This window comes from Lathyrus oleraceus, chromosome 6 (genome assembly GCF_024323335.1).
Source record: "Lathyrus oleraceus cultivar Zhongwan6 chromosome 6, CAAS_Psat_ZW6_1.0, whole genome shotgun sequence".
NCBI lineage: Eukaryota > Viridiplantae > Streptophyta > Magnoliopsida > Fabales > Fabaceae > Lathyrus > Lathyrus oleraceus.
In genome coordinates this window covers 1883885-1908070 of record NC_066584.1, presented here as the reverse complement: position 1 = coordinate 1908070, position 24186 = coordinate 1883885, and the positions used below count along the sequence as shown (strand labels likewise).

Sequence of the window (24186 nt, the reverse complement as noted above, 5' to 3'; positions counted from 1 at the left end):
TGGAATTAGCAAGGGAGAAATTTTTTGGAAGCAAACAAAATGACTTTAAATGGGAGATTATGAAGACATAAAGTCATATTTGTTTTGTAGAAAAAAAGGTCAATGTAATAGTAACCATTGGTAAAGAGAAAACTATGTACAATTCACTAATATGTATCTATTTATAGTGAATTGAGAACTCGTATTGTAGTTTTAAATAATCTTATAATCATCAAAGAGTTTGAATTAACATTGAGCCAATTTGTTTTAGTATTAAAATAATAGATTTTTTCTTTGTATTTTTGAAAATGGATTCTATAAAAACGTTTTTCAAAATATTACAAGTTTTTCTAAATTTGTTTTTTATAAATTAAAAGACTAATTTTGACATTTTATAACATAAACATACATTATTGAAGATCAAAACATAATCAAAATCATAAATTTTTCAAAAAGTTGTATCTCAAAAATGATTTTTATAAAAAGCTATTTGAAATAACTTCAAGATTAAGTGATTTTTTTGAAAATTCGATAAAATGATGAAATATCTAAAATAACATTTTAAAAATAACTATTTAAACCAAATTTTTATTTAAAACTTTTATGAAAAAATTCTTTGTAAATTTTTTTTACACTAAAATATATAATATTATAAAAATTATTTTTAAAAAAACAAAACAAACGGACTCATTATTTCTTCTCATTGATACACTCGCTATGTAAATATTATTTAATGTTACTCTGATACCCAATTGCATATGCAATCCACAATATATTTTGTATAAAAGTGAAAATGATCTATTAAAGTCTTATCAATTATGTAGAGAAAGAAGGTATGATCGGGAGGATATATAAATTTTTTTTAAAAAATAATTAAAATGATTAAAATTTCTGACCATAAATTAAGAATAAGATCATTATTTTTTCCCAATAAAATTTAGGGTTGACCTAATCCAAATTAAAACATTGTAATATTTAGTTTTTTTTAGTACAAGGCCTTACTTAAAAATATTTTTCTATCAAATAATCTACAAACTAAAAGAAACTATGGTTGATATGGTGAATAAGTTATATTATATATCATATATTTAATATGCAATTCGTCGAGCTTTTCAAAGAAAAGAAGAATGAAAAATAAGCATCAGTGGGCCATACAAAATAGTGGAGTGGTAATAATTTCAAAGAAATCCAAAGGAAAAAAATTGTCAGAAGTGGGATTTGAACCCACGCCCTCTTTTGAAGACCAGAACTTGAGTCTAGCGCCTTAGACCACTCTGCCATCCTGACTTTCATATTTTGTTTATCCAATTATATTTATTTATATGACATAACGTTAATATATTTACTGTGTAATTTTTTCTTCTTTGCTTTCCTAAACTTTATTTACACTATATACTAAAATGAATAATTTATAATCCAAACTTTTGCAATATAGTTAGGTTATACTTACAAAAAAAATAATTTATTTAGCATTCAATACTTGTTTATACCAAACACATGATAATTTCATTTTGTAGTCTTGAAAGATTTAACAAAACAAATTAGTTGGCAACAGTAGAAACAGAGTATAGTCATTCTCATTGATATGTTTTATAACTTCATTCCAACAATCAAACTAACAAGCTTGATTATAGGTCTTAGTTCTAGGGCTAGAAGAAACAGTAAGACAAAAACGTTTTATACGAAGGAATGTAGTGATTATATGTCAAAACAGAAGAAAAAGGATATGCAGATTTACCTCAGTCAGAATGTAATTTTGACTCATAGGAAGTAAGGAGACTGCACTGATAATCTTCAAGAGATTTTAGTTTTATTTTAACTCAAGTAAATTGACCAACATGTGCATGTGTTATTTTTCTGAGTTGGAATAACTGTTGCAGAAGAAGATGTAGCTTCAATATATTAGAAGTAATTCATATTTATTAATTATATTATTTTCTTAGCCCCTAAGTTTGTTAGAGGGTATTTTAGTATTTTATCATATTCTAGTAACCCTAATTTTAGCTTATAAATAGGGTGACAATCATTGTAACTTTTAATCATGTTTTGTAGCCGTCATTCTCTTAATAGAATATTCATCTTTCAGTCTACCTTTGCACCAACAATTGGTATCTAGAGCTTCGGTTCGGATTCATAGGGAAACACGGGAAACACGAGTGAACGTGAGGTCTTGTGTGTTTGATTTTGATTCTTAGATTCGTGTTGAATCTTGAACAAAATCTGATCAGAATTTTAATTCTGTGGGTTGGGAAACACTGTGTGAGAAATCTGAGTGTACTGTGCAAGGTAGAAAGATGAACGGAAACGGCAACATGAACACCAAACTTCCAGTATTTGACGGTAAAAACTGGAATCGTTGGATGATCCAAATGCGTGTACTGTTCGGTGCTCAAGATGTTCTAGATCTTGTCACTGATGGTTATGTTCCGGTAGCAGCAGATGCGACGGATGAACAGAAAAACGCGCAGAAGGAAGTAAGGAAGAAGGATCAGAAAGCATTGTTCTTCATTCATCAATGTGTTGATGTAAATGTATTTGAGAAGATTGCAGATTCAACGACAGCAAAGGCTGCGTGGGACACACTGGTTAGATGTTATGGTGGTGACGTATCAGTGAAGAAGGTGAAGCTTCAGTCCTTGAGAAAGCAATATGAGAATCTCAACATGAAGAATAATGAGAAAGTTTCTGAATACATCTCCAGAGTGATTCTAATCACTAATGAGATGAAAGCGTGTGGAGAAACTCTTTCTGAAGAAACAATCATGGAGAAGGTATTGAGATCCCTTACCTCTCAATTTGATTACATTGTGGTAGCAATAGAACATTCCAAAGATCTGAGCACCATGAGAATTGAAGAGCTGCAGAGCAGTCTAGAAGCGCAAGAGTTGCGTTTAACTGAGAGAACTTCTGAAAGGGAAGTAGAGCAGCAGGCTCTGAAAGCAACTTCTGATAGGAGGTATCAGAAGCAGTCAGAAGCCAGGAGAAGATCTGATGGTGGTCAGAAGTCAGAAAGCTCAACCTCTGATAGACAAAAGAATGCTCAGAAGGGAAAAGAGAAGTATGACAAGAAGAAAATCCAATGTTACTGCTGTAAGAAGTTCGGTCATTTTGCTAGAGACTGTTGGTCAAACAAGGAGAGAAAATCAGAAAAAGCAAATATAGCCAGAAGTTCTGATGACGAATCTGTGCTATTGATGGCCTCTGAATCTGATGATATGGATCTGATAGACTGGTGGTATATGGACACTGGCTGTTCAAATCATCTTACTGGAAACAAGAAATGGCTGGTTGACTTTGACTCTGAAAAGAGGACAAAGATTAGATGTGCTGATGACAAATATCTTAATGCAGAAGGTATGGGAAATGTCAGAGTGATTCTGAACAATGGGAAAACAGCATTGATTCAGAACGTGTGGTATGTACCTGGCATCAGAAGCAATCTGATGAGTGTGGGACAATTAATTGAGAAAGGTTTCTCAGTTACCATGAAGGACAATCTTCTGAAGCTGTATGACTGCAATCAGAAGTTGATTATGGAGTCAGAACAGGGAAGGAATAGAACATTCAAGGTGAATGTCAGAACTGCAGACTCAGAATGTCTTAGTGCAACAAGTGCTGAGAAGGAGAGTGAGCTGTGGCACAGAAGATTTGGTCATTTGAATTTCAGAAGCTTAAAACATCTGAATTCAAAGAAGTTGGTACATGGAATTCCTGCAATTAAGAAGCCTGAAAAGTCATGCAAAGTTTGCATGGAAGGAAAACAACCACGATTGCCATTTGCGTCAGAAACTGCTCCAAGAGCAAAACATGCCTTGGGAGTTGTACATTCTGATGTGTGTGGTCCATTTCCAGTAGCATCGATTGGAGGGAATAAATACTTTGTGTTATTTGTTGATGAATTCACAAGAATGACATGGGTATCCCTTATTAGGTTTAAACACAAGGTGTTTGATGAATTCAAGAAGTTCAGAATGAAGGCTGAGAATCAGAGTGGTCAGAAGTTGAAGATTCTTAGAACTGACGGTGGAGGTGAGTATAACTCCAAAGAGTTCCAGAAGTTCTGTGAGGAGAATGGAATTGAGCATGAGGTTACTGCTCCTTATACCCCTCAACACAATGGTCTTGCTGAAAGGAGAAACCGCACTTTGCTTGATATGGTAAGAAGCATGCTAAAGGAGAAGAAACTTCCTCAGAAGCTCTGGGGAGAAGCTGTTGCCACTGCAACGTATGTACTCAACCGATGTCCTACGAAGAAGTTGAAGGAAATAGTTCCAATACAGAAGTGGACTGGAGATAAGCAAAGTGTTAGTCATCTGAAGGTGTTTGGTTCTGTTTGCTATAAACATGTTCCAGAAGCCAGAAGACAGAAGCTGGATGATAGAAGCAAAGTGATGATTCTGATAGGGTACCACAGTACAGGTGCATACAAGCTCTATTGTCCAGAAACCAATAAAATTGAATTCAGCAGAGATGTGATTGTGAAGGAATCAGAAGTTTGGAATTGGGATAAGTCTCAATCTGATTCTGATGTTAGAACTTCTGAAGAAAGGTCAGAGTTAAGAATTTCTGAAGTTGGAGTAAACTCTGACATTGATTCTGATTCTGATAGTGATTCTGACTCTGGAGAAGACTCAGAAGATGAAGGTGACTCTGATGATCCAGACTCTGATGACCCAGACTCTGATGGTAATCCAGATTCTGGTGGCAATTCAGACTCTGGAAATATGCCAGACCCTGAAGATGGTCAAAGCTCTGGAGGAAGTCAACCATCTGAAGCTAGAAACTCTGAAGCTCAAGACTCTGAACAAGTTCAGAGACCACAAAGAATCAGAAACATCCCCAGAAGATATGCAGAATTTGACATGCTGCAAGACACTAAAGTAGACTCTGAAGGAGAAGTTATTCAGTGTGCCATGTTAGTAGACTCTGAACCCATAAGTACAGAAGAGGCTCTTAAGCAGAAGCTCTGGCTGAAGGCCATGAAAGAAGAACTTGATGCTATAGAGAGAAACAAGACTTGGAAGCTGACAGAACTTCCAAAAGACAAGAAAGTCATCAGCGTCAGATGGGTTTTCAAGCAGAAGTTAAAGCCAGACGGTTCAATTGGCAAACATAAAGCAAGGTTGGTAGCCAGAGGATTTCTACAGAAACCTGGGTTGGATTACTCTGAAGTGTTTGCACCTGTAGCAAGACATGAAACAATCAGAATGGTGATTGCAATAGCTGCTAACAGGAATTGGCCTCTGATGCATTTAGATGTAAAATCTGCATTTCTGAACGGTCCATTAGAAGAAGAAGTTTACGTGTCACAACCTCCTGGATTTGTGAAAAAGAATCAGGAAGGGATGGTGTACAGATTATACAAAGCTCTATATGGATTGAAACAAGCGCCCAGAGCTTGGAATCTGAAGATTGATTCATTTTTCAAGAGGCAAGGCTTTCAGAAATGTGAGATGGAGTACGGTGTCTATGTTCAGCATACTTCTGAAGGAAATATGACTCTGGTATGTTTATATGTTGATGATATACTGCTGACTGGAAGTTCTGAACAGGAGATAGTCAAGTTCAAGAAAGTTCTGATGAATGAATTCGAAATGACTGATCTAGGCAAAATGACATACTTTCTAGGGATGGAGTTCAGATACTCTGAGAAAGGTATTATTTTGCATCAGCTCAAGTATGAATTAGAACTTCTGAAGAGATTTGAATTAGAGAATTGTAAGATTGCTGTCACACCTTCTGATACAAATCAGAAGCTGGATTCTGACTCTGATGGAAAGGATGTGGACGCTACAACCTTCAAACAGTTAGTTGGTTCTCTGAGGTATTTGTGCAATACCAGACCTGATATTTGCTATTCAGTTGGGATGGTTAGTAGGTTCATGAGTAAACCTAAGTGGTCCCATTACCAAGCTGCAGTCAGGATTCTGAGGTATATCAAGGGAACTCTGAAGTATGGAGTATTATTTCCTTCTGGAAGAAAGGATGAGTCAGAACTTCTGAGTTATTCAGATTCTGATTGGTGTGGAGACAGAGTTGACAGAAGAAGTACGTCTGGGTACTTATTCAAATTTCTGGGAGGTCCCATTTCATGGTGTTCCAAGAAGCAACCTGTTGTGGCGTTGTCAACTTGTGAAGCTGAATACATTGCAGGCGCTGTTACTGCATGCCAAGCTGTGTGGATTCTGAATCTATTGCAGGATCTGAAGATTAAAGTAAACAAACCTCTGAAGCTGATGATTGACAACAAGTCTGCAATCAATCTTGCCAGAAACCCCGTGTTGCATGGGAGAAGCAAGCACATTGAGACCAAGTATCATTTTCTGAGACATCAAGTTCAGAGGGGAGTGTTAGAAGTTGTACACTGCAGCACTCAGAAACAGTTAGCAGATGCTCTGACGAAAGCTATCAAGACTGATCAATTCCTCAGATTAAGGGATGGAATTGGTGTTACAAGTTTTGATGGAATATGAATTAAGGGATGGTATTAGAAGTAATTCATATTTATTAATTATATTATTTTCTTAGCCCCTAAGTTTGTTAGAGGGTATTTTAGTATTTTATCATATTCTAGTAACCCTAGTTTTAGCTTATAAATAGGGTGACAATCATTGTAACTTTTAATCATGTTTTGTAGCCGTCATTCTCTTAATAGAATATTCATCTTTCAGTCTACCTTTGCACCAACACAATAGGACCGAAAATATGTGTGGCAAAACATATTACAACATCTGCAGGAGTAGAGAAACATGTGTTGTCACAACATGGATGACAAAATATCAAAACCATCTTTTTAAATTGCGGCTATTTTACTTGTTGTGCGATGTTGATTGCGGTCGTTAGCAGCGTAAATTTAAATTTTATCAACATAAAATATTATACTTTATTATTTATATTATATTTCACATGTATTCTATTTTCTTTATAAATTTTCATATATATATATATATATATAAACCAATTCATCATTATTTTAAATATCTATGATCTTTTTAAAACATAGTTTAATATATGGTATAAATTGGAAGGAAGATAGACCAAATCATTTTTGTGAACATTGCATAATCTCTTGTGACCCGATGCAGTCCAATGCGGGCTTATGCGACCGGTGTTATGATACGATTGTTATGACTTTATTATGCGATTTTTATTGTGATTTAATCACACTACAATTGCGGTCTAATGTGGTGCGGACACAATCGTAACTGCAATATTACGGGTACATCATGTGACGTGATCGATAATTTAAAACTATGATCAAAACTATCTAGATTTTTAAATAGGGGAAAACGAGAATTTGAAATAATACGTGGTTGGATATGATAGAAAAAAGATGAGAATTATCAATAAAGGCGTTAGGAGTAAGAGAATGAGTGGAACATCTTTCATGTAGTAAAGAAAACAAAGGAAAAAATATTCATAAAAGATGATATTTCTAAGTAGAGTAAAATGGATAAATTGAATCTACCTTTTTTTTTTAAATGTGTTAGTGAAGTGTCTCCGCCAAAGAGTGTGTCCGCGGGAGTAAATTAATTTGATATGTATAAAATTTATTTAAATATATATTTAAATTTAAAATAAATTATTTAATTGCACGTGTAAATTTAGGTGCATCTGAAATAGAGGAAGAAGAAAAAGAAAGTTTCAATCATAGTTTTAAAAATCGGATCGGATCGGTCGGTTTGATCGATTAAACTGGAAATCGGAGTGGTAACCGGTCTAGTTCAATTGTTGGATCGGATATGTAATTGAACTGGTGAGAATCGGTCAAAATCGATGTAAATCAGAAAATCGACGATTTTGGAAAACCAATTGTTTAAATGTTTTTTTATAAATTAAAACGACATCGTTTTTTATTATTTAAAAAAGTAAAATAAAATATATATAAGAGACCTTTGATATTCTTTCTTTTAAAAATTGATAACACTGATGTTAAATATAGTAAATAGAATTTATTATAATATTATAGCATTGATAAATTGCAGAATTTGAACATACTCTATTTTCTTTTCTATGATTAATATGATTGGTTTCTATTAATTGAGTTGAAGTGTTGCATAAAATAAATGATAATTCATGTTTGATAGACAACAAATATAGTTTATATTTGAGATTGATACTTTGATTAAATTTTTAAATCAATTATTTGACTCAAATTTATAATGGACTCAAATTTGAATTTAAATTATGAACTTGTGAATAATATTTTTAAATTTTTTAAGAGTAGTTTTTTTTACACCAAGTCATCCAATTTGACCGATTTAATACCTATATAATTTTATTATTCTAACGGGTCTATTCAACAGAGTTTTCCAATTTTATCAGATTTAATCATGCAGTCAACCAGTGACCCAATGATTCGACCAATGAACCATTAACTAAATACCTTCATCGATTCAATGATCGATCCGATTTTTAAAACATTAGTAATTTCAATATTTCAAAATAAGAATGCTAACCTATTAAATAAATGCAATTGTTAAAATAAAATTGATATTGCGGTGACAGTCACACGTAAGATCTAATTATAAACATTTGATATTATAAAAATTATAAATTATTATAAAAATAATTTCAATTCACCTAGGTTAATACTCATTTTTTCACAACAAAATTTTATATCAACCTTAATCATATTTTAAAGGCCAAATACATTTGAATACTTTTTTTTACACTAAAATTTTATTTCAACCTTAATCATATTTTTAAGACCAAATACATCATGTTTAAAGTTAAATATTTATAATAACTCAACTGTTTAACTTTTTTATAAGCTGAACCCAAGTGAAATCCATGCAAGTTCAACTTAACCTCAGAAGAATCCACACCATTACATCATCAAAAATTGCATAACACGAAAGCAACTCCTTAATCACCATAGCTTCTCCTCCAACCAAACACACATTCAACTCCACAACCTGGAAGTTGAAATGAGAACACCAACATACCTCGATGCTCAGACAAAGTATGAGCAAATGCCTCAAAAGCAATATCTACTCTTTTTAAACATTTTAATCAACAACTCTTATTACAGTAATGACAACAACTTTGTTGGTGCAAAGGTAGAATGAAAGATGAATATTCTATTAAGAGAATGACGGCTACAAACATGATAAAAGTTACAATGATTGTCACCCTATTTATAAGCTAAAACTAGGGTTACTAGAATAGGATAAAATACTAAAATACCCTCTAACAAACTTAGGGGCTAAGAAAATATTACAACTATTAAATATGAATTACTTCTAATACCATCCCTTAATTCATATTCCATCAAAACTTATAACACCAATTCCATCCCTTAATCTGAGAAATTGATCAGTCTTGATGGCTTTCGTCAGAACATCTGCCAACTGTTTCTGAGTGCTGCAGTGTACAACTTCTAACACTCCCCTCTGAACTTGATGTCTCAGAAAATGATACTTGGTCTCAATGTGCTTACTTCTCCCATGCAACACTGGGTTTCTGGCAAGATTGATTGCAGACTTGTTGTCAATCATCAGCTTCAGAGGTTTGTTTACTTTAATCTTCAGATCCTGCAATAGATTCAGAATCCACACAGCTTGGCATGCAGTAACAGCACCTGCAATGTATTCAGCTTCACAAGTTGACAACGCCACAACAGGTTGCTTCTTGGAACACCAAGAAATGGGACCTCCCAGAAATTTGAATAAGTACCCAGACGTACTTCTTCTGTCAACTCTGTCTCCACACCAATCAGAATCTGAATAACTCAGAAGTTCTGACTCATCCTTTCTTCCAGAAGGAAATAATACTCCATACTTCAGAGTTCCCTTGATATACCTCAGAATCCTGACAGCAGCTTGGTAATGGGACCACTTAGGTTTACTCATGAACCTACTAACCATCCCAACTGAATAGCAAATATCAGGTCTGGTATTGCACAAATACCTCAGAGAACCAACCAACTGTTTGAAGGTTGTAGCGTCCACATCCTTTCCATCAGAGTCAGAATCCAGTTTCTGAATTGTATCAGAAGGTGTGACAGCAATCTTACAATTCTTCAGTTCAAATCTCTTCAGAAGTTCTAATTCATACTTGAGCTGATGCAAAATAATACCTTTCTCAGAGTATCTGAATTCCATCCCTAGAAAGTATGTCATTTTGCCTAGATCAGTCATTTCGAATTCATTCATCAGAACTTTCTTGAACTTGGCTATCTCCTGTTCAGAACTTCCAGTCAGCAGTATATCATCAACATATAAACATACCAGAGTCATATTTCCTTCAGAAGTATGCTGAACATAGACACCATACTCCATCTCACATTTCTGAAAGCCTTGCTTCTTGAGAAATGAATCAATCTTTTGATTCCAAGCTCTGGGCGCTTGTTTCAATCCATATAGAGCTTTGTATAATCTGTACACCATCCCTTCCTGATTCTTTTTAACAAATCCAGAAGGTTGTGACACGTAAACTTCTTCTTCTAATGGACCGTTCAGAAATGCAGATTTTACATCTAAATGCATCAGAGGCCAATTCCTGTTAGCAGCTATTGCAATCACCATTCTGATTGTTTCATGTCTTGCTACAGGTGCAAACACTTCAGAGTAATCTAACCCAGGTTTCTGTAGAAATCCTCTGGCTACCAACCTTGCTTTATGTTTGCCAATTGAACCATCTGGCTTTAACTTCTGCTTGAAAACCCATTTGACGCTGATGGCTTTCTTGTCTTTTGGAAGTTCTGTCAGCTTCCAAGTCTTGTTTCTCTCTATAGCATCAAGTTCTTCTTTCATGGCCTTCAGCCAGAGCTTCTGCTTAAGAGCCTCTTCTGTACTTATGGGTTCAGAGTCTACTAACATGGCACACTGAATAACTTCTCCTTCAGAGTCTACTTCAGTGTCTTGCAGCATGTCAAATTCTGCATATCTTCTGGGGATGTTTCTGATTCTTTGTGGTCTCTGAACTTGTTCAGAGTCTTGAGCTTCAGAGTTTCTAGCTTCAGATGGTTGACTTCCTCCAGAGCTTTGACCATCTTCAGGGGCTGGCATATTTCCAGAGTCTGAATTGCCACCAGAATCTGGATTACCATCAGAGTCTGGGTCATCAGAGTTTGAATCATCAGAGTCACCTTCATCTTCAGAGTCTTCTCCAGAGTCAGAATCACTATCAGAATCAGAATCAATGTCTTCAGAAATTCTTAACTCTGACCTTTCTTCAGAGGTTCTAACATCAGAATCAGATTGAGACTTATCCCAATTCCAAACTTCTGATTCCTTCACAATCACATCTCTACTGAATTCAATTTTATTGGTTTCTGGACAATAGAGCTTGTATGCACCTGTACTGTGGTACCCTATCAGAATCATCACTTTGCTTCTATCATCCAGCTTCTGTCTTCTGGCTTCTGGAACATGTTTATAGCAAACAGAACCAAACACCTTCAGATGACTAACATTTTGCTTATCTCCAGTCCACTTCTGTATTGGAACTATTTCCTTCAACTTCTTCGTAGGACATCGGTTGAGTACATACGTTGCAGTGGCAACAGCTTCTCCCTAGAGCTTCTGAGGAAGCTTCTTCTCCTTTAGCATGCTTCTCACCATATCAAGCAAAGTGCGGTTTCTTCTTTCAGCAAGACCATTGTGTTGAGGGGTATAAGGAGCAGTAACCTCATACTCAATTCCATTCTCCTCACAGAACTTCTGGAACTCTTTGGAGTTATACTCACCTCCACCGTCAGTTCTAAGAATCTTCAACTTCTGACCACTCTGATTCTCAGCCTTCATTCTAAACTTCTTGAATTCATCAAACACCTCGTGTTTAAACTTAATAAGGGATACCCATGTCATTCTTGTGAATTCATCAACAAATAACACAAAATATTTATTCCCTCCAATCGATGCTACTGGAAATGGACCACACACATCAGAATGTACAACTCCCAAGGCATGTTTTGCTCTTGGAGCAGTTTCTGACGCAAATGGCAATCGTGGTTGTTTTCCTTCCATGCAAACTTTGCATGACTTTTCAGGCTTCTTAATTGCAGGAATTCCATGTACCAACTTCTTTGAATTCAGATGTTTTAAGCTTCTGAAATTCAAATGACCAAATCTTCTGTGCCACAGCTCACTCTCCTTCTCAGCACTTGTTGCACTAAGACATTCTGAGTCTGCAGTTCTGACATTCACCTTGAATGTTCTATTCCTTCCCTGTTCTGACTCCATAATCAACTTCTGATTGCAGTCATACAGCTTCAGAAGATTGTCCTTCATGGTAACTGAGAAACCTTTCTCAATTAATTGTCCCACACTCATCAGATTGCTTCTGATGCCAGGTACATACCACACGTTCTGAATCAATGCTGTTTTCCCATTGTTCAGAATCACTCTGACATTTCCCATACCTTCTGCATTAAGATATTTGTCATCAGCACATCTGATCTTTGTCCTTTTTTCAGAGTCAAAGTCAACCAGCCATTTCTTGTTTCCAGTAAGATGATTTGAACAGCCAGTGTCCATATACCACCAGTCTATCAGATCCATATCATCAGATTCAGAGGCCATCAATAGCACAGATTCGTCATCAGAACTTCTGGCTATATTTGCTTCTTCTGATTTTCTCTCCTTGTTTGACCAACAGTCTCTAGCAAAATGACCAAACTTCTTACAGCAGTAACATTGGATTTTCTTCTTGTCATACTTCTCTTTTCCCTTCTGAGCATTCTTTTGTCTATCAGAGGTTGAGCTTTCTGACTTCTGACCACCATCAGATCTTCTCCTGGCTTCTGACTGCTTCTGATACCTCCTATCAGAAGTTGCTTTCAGAGCCTGCTGCTCTACTTCCCTTTCAGAAGTTCTTTCAGTCAAACGCAACTCTTGCGCTTCTAGACTGCTCTGCAGCTCTTCAATTCTCATTGTGCTCAGATCCTTGGAATGTTCTATTGCTACCACAATGTAATCAAATTGAGAGGTAAGGGATCTCAATACCTTCTCCATGATTGTTTCTTCAGAAAGAGTTTCTCCACACGCTTTCATCTCATTAGTGATCAGAATCACTCTGGAGATGTATTCAGAAACTTTCTCATTATTCTTCATGTTGAGATTCTCATATTGCTTTCTCAAGGACTGAAGCTTCACCTTCTTCACTGATGCGTCACCACCATAACATCTAACCAGTGTGTCCCACGCAGCCTTTGCTGTCGTTGAATCTGCAATCTTCTCAAACACATTTACATCAACACATTGATGAATGAAGAACAATGCTTTCTGATCCTTCTTCCTTACTTCCTTCTGCGCGTTTTTCTGTTCATCCGTCGCATCTGCTGCTACCGGAACATAACCATCAGTGACAAGATCTAGAACATCTTGAGCACCGAACAGTACACGCATTTGGATCATCCAACGATTCCAGTTTTTACCGTCAAATACTGGAAGTTTGGTGTTCATGTTGCCGTTTCCGTTCATCTTTCTACCTTGCACAGTACACTCAGATTTCTCACACAGTGTTTCCCAACCCACAGAATTAAAATTCTGATCAGATTTTGTTCAAGATTCAACACGAATCTAAGAATCAAAATCAAACACACAAGACCTCACGTTCACTCGTGTTTCCCGTGTTTCCCAATGAATCCGAACCGGAGCTCTAGATACCAATTGTTGGTGCAAAGGTAGAATGAAAGATGAATATTCTATTAAGAGAATGACGGCTACAAACATGATAAAAGTTACAATGATTGTCACCCTATTTATAAGCTAAAACTAGGGTTACTAGAATAGGATAAAATACTAAAATACCCTCTAACAAACTTAGGGTCTAAGAAAATATTACAACTATTAAATATGAATTACTTCTAATAAACTTGACGAACCAGTATTAAACATTTTAATCAGCAAAAGAACTAGAGATAAAAATTGAGTTCCATTCAGAAAATATATTACATAAGCAGTGAATCTGAATCAGAGCTTAAAGGAAAAAGCTGGTTTGACCTCTTGGGGAATACACGTTTTGTATAAATTCATGCATACGGTATCACGTTGTTCAAGAACACCATTGAGAAGGCATTTCATTGCTCCTGAACAAACAACAAAAAAGAATAATAACATCAACATGTATTTATTATTACTACTGCAAATCATCCAGACACATTTCATGCGATTCGGAAACCGGACAACGGCGATATAGGGTTTCGGAAAGAGAGAAAACTGGAGATGGTAAGAGAAATAGGGATGAGAGTGAGAGGAAACGGGAGAGAGAAGGGGAAAATACTTTTGTTTGAGGCAACCAATGGATGAGTGACCGTTGGCATGCAAATAGAGATTTGCTAGAAATTTATTTGTGACATTTGTTAATTATTTATTTGTCTAATTGATAGTGTAAATTAAAATGATTGGATTGACAAATTGATAAAATCATGCAATAGTATTTTTGAAGGGTTGACAATAGACACTTAGTTCTATTGAAGCCTTGAATTGAATGTTTATAGCCCTTAACTTTGTGAATATATTAAAGACTAATGGGTTCGAATTAGATAAATGTATTAAAGACAAACGATTAAATACATATTCCATTCCGACATAAGAAAAAAAAATCTCAATTTCAATATAAACAAAAAAACATCCATAATTATTACATTTGATATCGTTATTTTCAAATATATTTCTTTTTCTTTTTGTACATTTCCATTTTTTAAACTATTTCCAAAACAAAAAGATAAGGTAAAATTTAAATGCATTCAAACAAATATTGTTTGGATTAGAAAAAGGACATGATAAATAGAGAAGAAAATATGTTCCTATTAGATGATATTTATATCCTTGCAATTTAATAATGTACTATTACACTATTTTCTGTTTTATGAATGGAAAAAGAGACTAGTTTATTAATTCTCATCCAAGTGTGTAACTCTTTTTTTCTTCTTAATCTTAATCACTTATTTTAGTTAATAATGGTATATGTTTCCCAACTTTTTCACTAGACTCTGCTCCGAGTCCAACTCATGCTCCGCATTATTGATTCCTACTATAATATTATTATATGATAATCTTCTTCACTTTGCAATATTCAAAATGCAGAATTAACTCTCAAGTATAGGGAAACAATTGCAATCAGAATTTCATGGACTAAAAGATACAGCAAAGGAGCCTTTATAGGCATGGTTGTGATTATTTAATTAGGGACAGATATATGGAAATATAAAAAATAGTGTTTGCTTGGCTTAGAAAACTTTGGTGGTAGGCCAGCCTAATTGTGATTAACAATTATGTTGTCTGGCATTGCTGATGTTAAAAAAAATCATCCCGTTTTGGTTAGCCAATTTTATCTGCATTGGTACTTTTTATTACAAAAATAACAAAAACTGAGATTTAGAGAGGAAAATTCTGCCAGAATTTAGACAATAGTTCCAAATGTCCTGCAGTGCAGGATTTTAAATGTTCATGTGGTGGAACATCACCATTCCAGGCAATAGAGGCTGATCAATTATAAATAAAGAGGGCAGAATTGCTGCTAGACTATTTTTGACAAAAATTAAGGATAGAAAACAGAAGCAATATTTCTTGAACATTATGTTAATACTAATGACTGTGCTAAGGCAAAATTCCAACAGATGGGTCCTTTAACTTAGGAAATTAACTAAAACTCATGACAGCGAACTTTTACAATGTGTCTTAATGCTGACCCAAGAAATAACGGCAACTGACAGCTACATCGGTAAAAAAGAGAGGATATCCTGCAAATCTACAACTCGTCCTTGACATCTGCATCATGACTTACTTCATTGGCTTCAGGAACTGGAGTAGACTCTTCTTTTGTTTCACTTTCAACCTCAACTTCGGTCTCATCTTCCTCTTCAACGGTTGCATCACGACTTATGTCTAAGCTAGTCTTCACTGAATCATAAATTCTGGAAGCAAATTCCTTAGGATCCTTCAACAAGAAACCACTCTCCAAGAGTGCAGTCTGGTATATTAGCTGTGCTGTTTGCTTCACACTCTCGTCCTGAAAAGTAAGCATTGTGTTAACCAAAAAGTCTAACCATATTGAAGGGAGAAGCAACTGGATGAAATAAGACAACACAGCAATTCAAATTTAGAATGTACCTCAGGGTTCTTAACTACTCTCTCCCGGAGTTCCTTGATGATCGGGTGTCTAGGATTGATCTCAAGAACCCTCTTGCCACGCATGTAAGCTTGCTTTTTAGCATCTGACAGAGTTTGAGCTTGCATGATTCTCTCCATGTTTGCACTCCAACCAAACTTTGATGTCACAACCACACAAGGAGTGTTATCCAATCGGTTGGATATCTTCACATCATCAACATTGTCATTTGAAAGGGAATCTTTCCACCATTTTGTTAGATCCTTGAAGGATTCCTTTAGTTCCTTGTCGTTTGAATCCTTTCCAAGTTTCAGACCCTCCTTGGACACATTTTGAAACTTCTTATCTTCATAATCCATCAGATATTGCATCAAGTATTCATCAACTGGATCTGTGAAGAAAATAACCTGTAGCAAATTGAAAAATAAATACACTTGTAAGACATCAAAATAAATACAATTTCTAGCAACAAAAGACTGCATAGAAATTCAAACAATTCTAGCTGCACCTCATAATTCTTCTTCTTAAGCCGCTCTAGGAATGGAGAATTTTCAAGCTGTTCTTTGCTGGCTCCAGTTATGTAAAAGAAATCCTTCTGTCCCGCTTTCATTCTAGATATGTACTGGTCGAGAGATACCAATTTACCCTCAGACTTGGTGCTGTAAATAAGTTCCAAGAATCAGTAACATTGTTAACTGATGAAATGGGGAAATTACACTGCTATAAGAGTTAAATTACAAGGAAAGAGGTAGTACGTCTCAAATCTGAGCAGTTTAGACAAACGATTTCTGTTGGTGGCATCCTCAATGATACCAAGTTTAATGGATTTTCCAAATTCATTCCAGAACTTAGTGTATTGACCTCTCTTCTCATCAACTTCAGGAGACGACTCTTCTGCAAAGTTATATTGGTAGAAGTGTGAGGTCAGTTAATGGAATTCAGTTATGGGGCTGCCACAGAATAGAGACTATAAAAGAATTGGGATTCTGGCACATATAGTCATTACACCATACCTTTCTTTTCTTTGTCAGTGGACTCATCAGGATCCTCTTCAGCAAGCTTACGGATCATATCAAGGGCTTTCCTAATAAGTTTCTTTTTTATTGTCCTCAGACTACTGTGTTGTTGAAGCATTTCTCGTGATACATTCAGTGGCAAAGTGTCAGAATCAACAAGACCCTGTTCCCAATGCCAAAAGAACATACATTAAGTAAACCTACTCGGATGTTCATAACACATTAGTCTACAACCTAAAATAAAACAGCACATCCACTTACAATCAAAAAGCTCAGATACTTAGGCAACAATTCATCAAATTCATCTGAAATGAATACTCGTCTAACATACAACTTCAAGTTTGATTTGTTTGAATTGTAATAACTTTCGTATAAGTCCTGAGGTGCTTTAGGTGGCACATAAAGGACTGCTTTGAACTCGACATCACCTTCAGCAGTAAAGTGGCTCCATGATAAAGGTTTCTCGCCGCTAAAATCCTGCGCAACATAAATTCTCAACTATATAAATATTAACAAGCTCAAAGAGATGTAGATATCTCGATAGTTCCTGGGAGGTATCACATAAATAATGATGGCAATATTACCTTGGCAAGAGAGTTGTAGAATTTGGTATACTCTTCCTCTGTTACCTCCTTTGGACTCCGCAGCCATATAGCTTTCACATCATTTAAAAGTTCCCACTCATAAGTTGTTTCCTTCACTGTCTTTGTTTTAGGCTTTTCTTCTTCGTCTTCACCTTTATCAGCATCTTCTTCATCTTCATTTTCTTCCTTGGAGGAGCTTTCAGCTGTTTCAGGAGAAAAATATGGTACGAAAGACATCAATTCCAAGTCAATTAACATATAAATACTGGACAAACAAAAAAGCAGCATCTAGAAAATGAAGATCCAGCATGTGGATGGAAGAAAGCCAAAAACCGCCAAATAAACATGCCATTGCGGCCTATGTTGCCAATGGCAAATGACAAAAAATCAGCCAGATTTGGAGCCTCCATTAAACAACATTGGATCCAACCGAATCCATAAATTATACATACTTGAATCTTCATCCTGATCTTCATCAGCAGGAACCTCCACGTCGACCTCTTTGCTTGCCCAAATATGGATAGGGAAGTTAATAAATTCAGAGTATCTCTTGACCAATTCCTGTGAAAAATAGTAGTAATTAAGTCAGATATAGTGATAGATTGACAATTGTATATTGAAAATAAATAATGTAAGAATATATATTAAAACAGATTTCTCTTTTTTTTTCTGCCCTCTTTTAAACTATAAGAAAGATAGTAAAACATATGCTGGTTTCGTAAACCAATCCGCCCGTAAAGTTTAATTTAACTCATAGGAACTTAGCTTTTTAGGAATGCAGTACTACATGAAACACTACCCCTACTCTACTTAAACATTGTATATTTTCACATTGAATATAATATCACAGGCAATCACTTCCGACCGTATCTTAGGCACACCCTAAGAGTTAAAGAACCTACAAGACACTACAAGTTTTGATTTATGATAAAAAAGAACACACTCAAATAATATTTTTAAGTGAAGGTAGTATCACTGGCTATAGATGCACAGTTTATATTGTTGCCATCAAGGTTAAAGTGAATGATCCCCATCTAGTATAAAGTAAGACTTGTGTGGAGTAAAATAGAACACATGTAATTTTAAAATCAAGCAAGTGTGTAAAAATAAAGTAATAAACTACTAATTTGGGGGCATACTTTGAGCTTAAACTCTTCTGCATACTCCCCAGCCTCTTCTTTGAGGTGCAATCTAATCTCTGTTCCACGTCCTATGGGTTCATTCCATGTATCTTCTGAAATTGCAAATGCTCCATCAGCTTTGGATTCCCATACATACCTGAAAGTCAAATAATTTCCAAAATCAACAGGTTGGAATAAAATTTCAGAAAACATACATGACATACCAATCAGAAAAGCAATCTCCAATCTAAAACACTCACTGTTTGTCATCATTATGCTTGCTAATAACTTCAACATAGTCAGCAACAAGATACACAGAGTAGAAACCAACTCCAAATTGCCCAATTAGATTGAGATCGCCACTTGTCTGCAATTTTTCAACAAACGCTGCATGGCCACGTAGTTCCAATTAAAAATTTTCACGCCAAATTACAAGCAGTAACCATTTCAGAAAAAGTCACATAAAATTATACACATACCTGAAGTTCCAGATTTAGCTATGGTCCCCAAATTCTTTATCAAATCCTCCTTTGTCATACCAATACCTCTGTCTCTAATCGAAAGAATTTTCTTTTCCTTATCTAACTTAATCTGTTGCAGTGCATAATACAATTTAGTTTTACTAAATAAACCCCTAAAACAGCAATAAAATATATTTCACAGGTTATCATAATTTACGAAAAGAAAAACGATAGAGAAATAAACTAGTTAACTTATGAAATACTACAACAGATAAATGCTTATAGATTAAATATGTAGCAAAACTAACCTGGATTTCAAGCTTGGCGTTGTCACCTTCACCCAAAGTATCCTTATCAGTTAGAGAGAGGAACCTAATCTTGTCCAATGCCTAGAACAAAGAACTCAGTTCCGATCAATACAAAGTCCAATTACAATGTAGAAAATCAAAATGCAACGATTTTCCAAATTCTAAAGGAGAATAAACATACATCCGAAGCATTTGAAATAAGCTCCCTAAGGAAGATATCTTTGTTACTGTAAAGCGAATTGATGAGAATATCCATAAGCCGCGAAACTTCGGCTTGAAACTCAAACTTCTCCGCGTTGCTTCGTAGCGATCTCTTCGAGATCGACTCCGCTTCTCTTCATTCACACAAGTTCAAATACCAAAATCACAAATCAATACATAGAATCAAAGATCCAATAAACTATAAACTAGAGATTCAAAGATATATACCTCTTTGCCACATCTGAATCGGTTGAAAGTCCTTGCGGAACAGCACCGATCTTGTCTTCCACCTTAGGTGGATCTACAAGCTCATCGGAATTATCTTCCGCATTCGCCTGAAACTTTTGACCTAACGAACAAATTTCCGATTCAGATATCAAAATTGAACTATGAAGAAACATTGAAATGTGCATAGAAAAATCAATGCGTATACCTTGATCTGCAACAAAGAGAAAGAGAATACAGAGAAGAAGAAGCGCGGAAGGGATAGTCCTCTTCCTCATTGCAATGAGTTTTCACAGTTTCTAGTAGCTTCTAACACTGAGATTAATCTTCAGTTAAGTTTAGGTTGAAGATTTCGTTATTACACTTGTTCCATATATACACTCTCTCGATCTCAGTTCTGTTTATTTGTTGCATACCGTATTTGTTACGGGAAGTTTCTTAGTGTTGTGAGGGGTCTGATTTGCCAGCGTGGATGATCGGACGGTGATGTATTATTTTGTGCGACGTGGCATTTTTTAATTGGTTTATTATACTTGCTAAGACGTGGAATGTTAATGCGTGTGTCGCTGATGGATGGACCCACCGAGGCAACTGAGAAAAATGTAAGTCCACCATTGCCGTGTTTGCAATATCTTAGTATTAGTACTGGATTAATCATAATCTCAAATATTATTTTTTTAAATGTTATTATAAGAAATTTTATTTTTATTAATGTATTTAATATTAATTTAGATTTCCACAATCTCAGAAATATTATCCTCTGAAACACATGATTGTATTTATATTAATGTGTTTGGTATTTATTTAATTTTTATAAATATTTTTTAGTTATTTAATTTTAAAATATTAAAATAAATAAATGTGCTAAAATAAAGTGGGGGTGAGGATAACTAATTTCTACTATCATATTCATGAGATAAAGGATAAAGGTTCGTTTTTTCATTTTTAGAAATACCTTTTAATAATATTATAGTAATTTTTTATATCAAAATTTTAAGATATAATTTAAATTTAAAACTATTCTAAATAATTTTTCATAAACAATCATTTAGGATGTAGAAGATCATAACATGAGTCATTCAGAAGACTTGGATTTGTATATTATATATTAACTCATGTAGTATGGTGCTTTGTTATGTCATATATAATCTACAAAATAAATGATATATAAGATGCATATGTATATATCTTATAATCTACATTCAAAAAATCGTATGCTTTGGAAGAAGTTTGTACAGTTTATGAAAGGGTTTTGATTGATCAAAAAGAAAAATCTACTTCAACTGATATGTCATTAGGCACGGTCATATATAACATAGAAATAACACTTGGAAAGGGTGGACAATTAGCTAGAGCAGCGGGTGTTGTAGCGAAACTAATTGCAAAAGAGGGTAAATCAGCATCATTAAAATTATCTTTTGGAGAGGTTGTGGAATAATGATATTTGGATTTTTGGATTGGGGAGCAAAAATAGGCATGGGTTCCAGAACATATGGAACATTGTATGGAAGTGTGGTTAGGATGGATGAAGTGATGGTAGAGGGTGAGATGGATGGACTGTTAACAACATTAATTAGACGAATATCAGAAGGAACAGAAGTTCCAGTAGAAGTAGATCCAGAAGCTCTGGGTTCTTCAACAGAAGTATCTTGTTGTTCCCTAGAAGCCTTAAACTTCTTGGTCATCCTTTCAAAATGCTTCTTAGTAGTTTTCCTCTTCTTTTTCTGAGAAATAGCTTCAGAAAAGTTGTCAGAAGAGCATTGGTATGACACTTCTCCCGAAACTCTACCACCTCTTTCAAATGATATGACTTTGAAAAGATAGGAAAATCTTTCAAAGGAATCCTTGTGTTGAGGATGGTATCCTTGGGCAACTCATAAGGAGGACTTACCATTTCAGTAATAATCCCCATAGTCTTCAGACCTTTGGCGTTAAGCAACTTTCCAACCACATATTTCATACCTTCTATAAACTGATCATCTGTTAAAGAGTCAATCACCTGGCTCTCCATCAGAATATCTGAAATCAGCCTACTCAAAGGGATGTAACTCTTTGTCCTTTTGCTACCATCTCTAGTGTCTCTTTCAGTATCCCTTAGATCCTGAAACAGAAGTGCGAGAAAATTCACCTTCTTTCCAGATTCAATATAGTAAAGGATATATTATTGATCATTATTGATGTAATAAGAGGACTTGGTTGCTGGCCTGGGATTAATGCATCCAAGAAGAATTCTAGCCCAAACCTTCAGATGAGAATGAAGATCCTTGATTTTACTAGAGTATTTTTCAGAGAAGAAAATTACTTTAGACATCTGAGTCAAGTTGGATTCCTTTTCTACCATTTGTTCACACCTTATACCAAACTCATCATGTCTAATGAGTTTGGCTATAAGCTTTTCAGATATCACTATTGTTGAATTAGGAGAGACTAAGAGATATTTAGGTTAAACCTTGTGTCTTGAAAAGCACTACGGAGACTTTATTATATATAGAGAGTTATAACTAATTACATGATAAAGTCGATGTGGGACTATTCGATATACAAATATTCTTAACATTATATTTACAAATATCAACACTCCCCCCGAAGCTTGAGCATATAAGTAAAATGCACCAAGCTTGTTACATATATAATTAGTTCTGGGACTTCGCAGAGATTTTGTAAACACGTATGTCAATTGATCATTAGAGTTGACAAAGTTTGTGACGATGTCACCTGATTCGATTTTCTCTCTGACAAAGTGACAGTCTATCTCAATATGTTTGGTCCTCTCATGGAAGACTGGATTTGAAGCAATGTGCAATGCGGCTTGATTATCACAAATAAGTGTCATTGGTCTTGCTTCTTCAATTTGAAGTTCCTTGAGCAACTGTTTTAACCAAATAAGTTCACATGTTGCCATTTTCATGGCCCTATACTCTGCCTCGGCGCTTGATCTTGCAACTACGTTTTGTTTCTTACTTTTCCATGATATAAGGTTTCCTCCAACAAGCACACAATACCCAGAGGTGGATCGTCTATCAATGGGTGACCCTGCCCAATCAGCATCGAAGTATCCAACTATTTGAGTATGTCCTTTATTTTCATACACTAGACCTTTTCCTGGAGCACGTTTGATGTATCTCAGAATCCAGATAACATCATCCATGTGTTCCTGACAAGGGGAGTTTAAGAACTGACTTACCACACTAACTGCAAAAGAAATGTCTGGACGAGTGACTGTGAGATAATTCAACTTTCTAACCAATCTTCTATACCTTCCTAAGTCAGATAGAGGCTCCCCCTGATTGGGTAGTAGTTTGACACCTGGATCCATAGGAGTATCAGTTGGTTTAGCATTCAACAAACAGGTTTCTTCCAAAATATCCATAGCATATTTCCGTTGAGAAATCACCAAACCATCTTTATATTGGGCTACCTCAATACCCAAGAAATAGCGAAGTTTACCAAGATTTTTTGTCTGATATTGATTCGATAGATGTTGCTTTAACAGAAGTATACCATGCTGATCACTACTAGTTATGCCAATATCATCTACATACACAATAAGATAAATACACCCTTGGGCTGAGTGACGATAAAAAACAGAATGGTCAACTTCACTACGGACCATACCAAACTATTGTACTACAGTATTGAATCTGCCGAACCAAGCTCTAGGAGATTGCTTAAGACCATAAAGAGACCTGTGTAACCTACACACCATATTCGATGACTCCCCCTGAGCAACAAATCCAGGTGGTTGCTCCATATATACTTCTTATTCAAGATCACCATGTAAAAAAGCATTTTTGATGTCAAGTTGATGAAGAGGCCAATGTCGAATGGCTGCAATGGCTGGGAGAAGTTTAATAGATGCCATTTTGGCTATAGGGGAGAAGGTATCACTATAATCCAATCCAAAAATCTGAGTGTATCCTTTGGCTACCAAGCGAGCTTTAAACCGATCAATCTTACCATCTGGACCAACCTTCATTGTATAAAGCCAACGACAATCTACTAAAGATTTCCCATGGGATAGAGGAACCAGTTCCCAGGTACCACTATTTTGAAGAGCACACATTTCATCAACATTGCTTGCCTCCACTCAGGGTGAGACAATGCTTCACCTGGAGTTTTAGGAATAGAAACAGAAGACAAAGAAGACAAACAAGTATACTGCAAAGGGGAAAGACAATGATAACATAAATCAATATAATGTGGAAAAGGATTTCGTGTTTGACATATACCTT

At 35.4% G+C, this 24186-nt stretch overlaps 1 protein-coding gene and 1 non-coding gene across 2 annotated transcripts; both read right to left on the bottom strand.

Annotated features, from left to right (window-relative positions):
* Positions 1–1182: 1182 nt before the first annotated feature.
* TRNAL-CAA (transfer RNA leucine (anticodon CAA)) lies at positions 1183–1266 on the bottom strand. Its single transcript has one exon. It is a non-coding gene; the product is annotated as a tRNA-Leu (tRNA).
* Positions 1267–15477: 14211 nt separating this feature from the next.
* LOC127093455 (endoplasmin homolog) lies at positions 15478–20363 on the bottom strand. The gene is made up of 15 exons (XM_051032380.1): positions 20163–20363; positions 19958–20078; positions 19710–19863; positions 19529–19609; positions 19239–19350; positions 19020–19146; positions 18778–18916; positions 18091–18199; positions 17639–17841; positions 17316–17531; positions 17052–17217; positions 16794–16932; positions 16547–16697; positions 16041–16445; positions 15478–15939 (listed from the first exon to the last, which is right to left on the bottom strand). The coding sequence occupies exons 1-15, from the start codon at positions 20230–20232 to the stop codon at positions 15679–15681; spliced, it is 2454 nt and encodes an 817-aa protein (XP_050888337.1). The 5' UTR covers positions 20233–20363; the 3' UTR covers positions 15478–15678.
* Positions 20364–24186: the final 3823 nt, after the last annotated feature.